Here is a 2,049-nt window from a genome sequence, read left to right on the forward strand (position 1 = left end):
GGGGGGGGGGGGGGAATAAATGCAACAGATGCAATGTATAAAGGGCGTCTAGCTTTTACATGAAGGTTTTTTCACCTCCGTCCCTGGTTTAGCTTTTAAATATAAGGTGAGGCACAAAAACATCAGACTGTGTGCATCATGTGCAGGTTTGCATTCAACTACCAGTTGGGGCACTGAAATAAAGACGGAGGTCAATGTGTTAGTTTCTAAACTTATGTGTGACTTGCATGTCAGTCTCAGTCTCATAGAGTGAAGTAGCAAACTGAACTGGATTCATGTGTGAATTCAGTAACATGTGTCGTGTCAATCTGATGACAGCTGGGAATAAGAGAGCACTGGTATCTAATCGTATTAGGTGCTGGCAGATACCCTGAGTTGAGGAATCATAATTGGGAGGAAAAAGTTTACAGGAATATTTCTGAAATCGCTGCTGAAAGCAGGAAATAATCACATTATTACACCGCATGCACTAAAGCCAAGTGTTCCTCAGACTCAACAAGAAACTGCTCTTAAACTGAAACATCTGCGTTTAAACACAAAATCACTCACTTCAAAAGTTGGAAAGTTAGCAGACTTGTACCAACTGCAAGGCCCGCTGTGTGTTTCAACACAATAAATAAAGCATGTTTTTCTCTGCATATCTTACAGCATTGTAATGGCTTCTGCAGCCTCGTCTTCAGCCCAGCGAGGAGGAGGGCCTTCAATGGCAACCTTTTTTAAAAGGTCACTTGACACCAAGAAGCTGAGTGTAGTTCCAGCTGCTGTTTCCTTTTTTCGTTCTTTCTCCTAATCCTTTGATTCACTCTGTCTCACACCCATTTTTAAGAGCATTAATGGCATTGTGTGACCTGGGCTTCATCCTAAATTAAGTCATTTCATGTACTTTTGGATTAAAGGGAAATATTCAGAAAAGCAGACATAGATCACAAAAAGCTGACAACGTTGTGATTCACTTCTTGAATAGAAATTTACAACATTCTCGTCTTAAACATAGAAACATCTGACGGACTGACTCAGGTCTGTTGCTCAATGTCTTCAAGATGTGCTCAGACATTTACCAGACCGATTCCCTGGAGGAGATAAATATTTGTATTGATTTATACATAGACGTGACTCACCGATTCAGTGATGTACGTCTGCACTCCATCAGCGTACTGCAGAGCGTAGTTCTCAGGACCTGGGAGATTCCAGCTACACATGCACACAAACTGATATTAACAGTCACGGTAATACATACAGTCAGACAGATAATGATGTCAAGAGGCAGCAGAGCAAATCTGATCAGTTATCATCATCAACTTACCCGTCACACACCTCCTTTATTACAGCAGACAGAGGCTTTTTCTGCACAGAAACACAGCAAAACAGCGTGTAGTCAGATACACGCAAATGCAAATACATTCACACACCTGCTGCATATATGTGGTTCACGACAAAAGGACTTAGCAGACTCTACTATCAAAGTATTTTCTTTGTCAGGGAGCTGAACGCATGCTTCAGAAATAACATGCTGTTATGGGATCACAGCACCGCAGCTATTCTCACTGGCTGCAAAGCTTGTTTGCTGAGAAGAGGAAATCCTAGAGCTCCCCAACACTTTCTGAACAATGTTGCCCTCAGTGCCCAGATCCCTCTTTGTACGTAAATAAAAGCCAGACTACTTCCATGTCTGACTCTCAGCTATCCTGCCATTAGTGGTCAGCCCGGCGGTCAACCAATCAAAATGTCTTCGGGTTCTGTGGTAGACCCAGTGGCTGCTCTGTTATTAGTGGCAGCCAAGAAGGTTGACCAATCAGATGTGTTTAGTGAAGACGGCTGGGCTGGGATTGGCCGTCATCTTAAATAAAACATATTTTGGGTAGGAAATGGGCATTCACATCCAAATCAACACTCCTGGATGCTCAACTGTTGTGCTGCTCTTTGGATTATATGGTTGGTTAAGGTATTGGGGGCTTGAAAAAGTCAGTGTTTCTCAAATATGAATTTATTTGTGCTGGCCCCCCACAGCATCAACACAGGCTGCTACATACTGATTTGGTATTTTCTTCC

The 2,049-nt window shown here is 42.6% G+C and overlaps 1 protein-coding gene across 1 annotated transcript in view; it reads right to left on the reverse strand.

The window, feature by feature from the left end:
* Positions 1 to 2,049, reverse strand: part of elmo3 (engulfment and cell motility 3) — a gene marked incomplete in the record, with an annotated part of 26,768 nt that overhangs the window by 14,603 nt on the left and 10,116 nt on the right. The window contains 2 exon segments of the mRNA XM_035665423.1: positions 1,120 to 1,191; positions 1,304 to 1,344. Coding sequence (XP_035521316.1) covers positions 1,120 to 1,191; positions 1,304 to 1,344 — 113 coding nt within the window.

This window comes from Morone saxatilis, unplaced genomic scaffold, assembly GCF_004916995.1.
Source record: "Morone saxatilis isolate NCDOM2014 unplaced genomic scaffold, NCSU_SB_2.0 Contig2, whole genome shotgun sequence".
Classification (NCBI taxonomy): Eukaryota; Metazoa; Chordata; class Actinopteri; family Moronidae; genus Morone; species Morone saxatilis.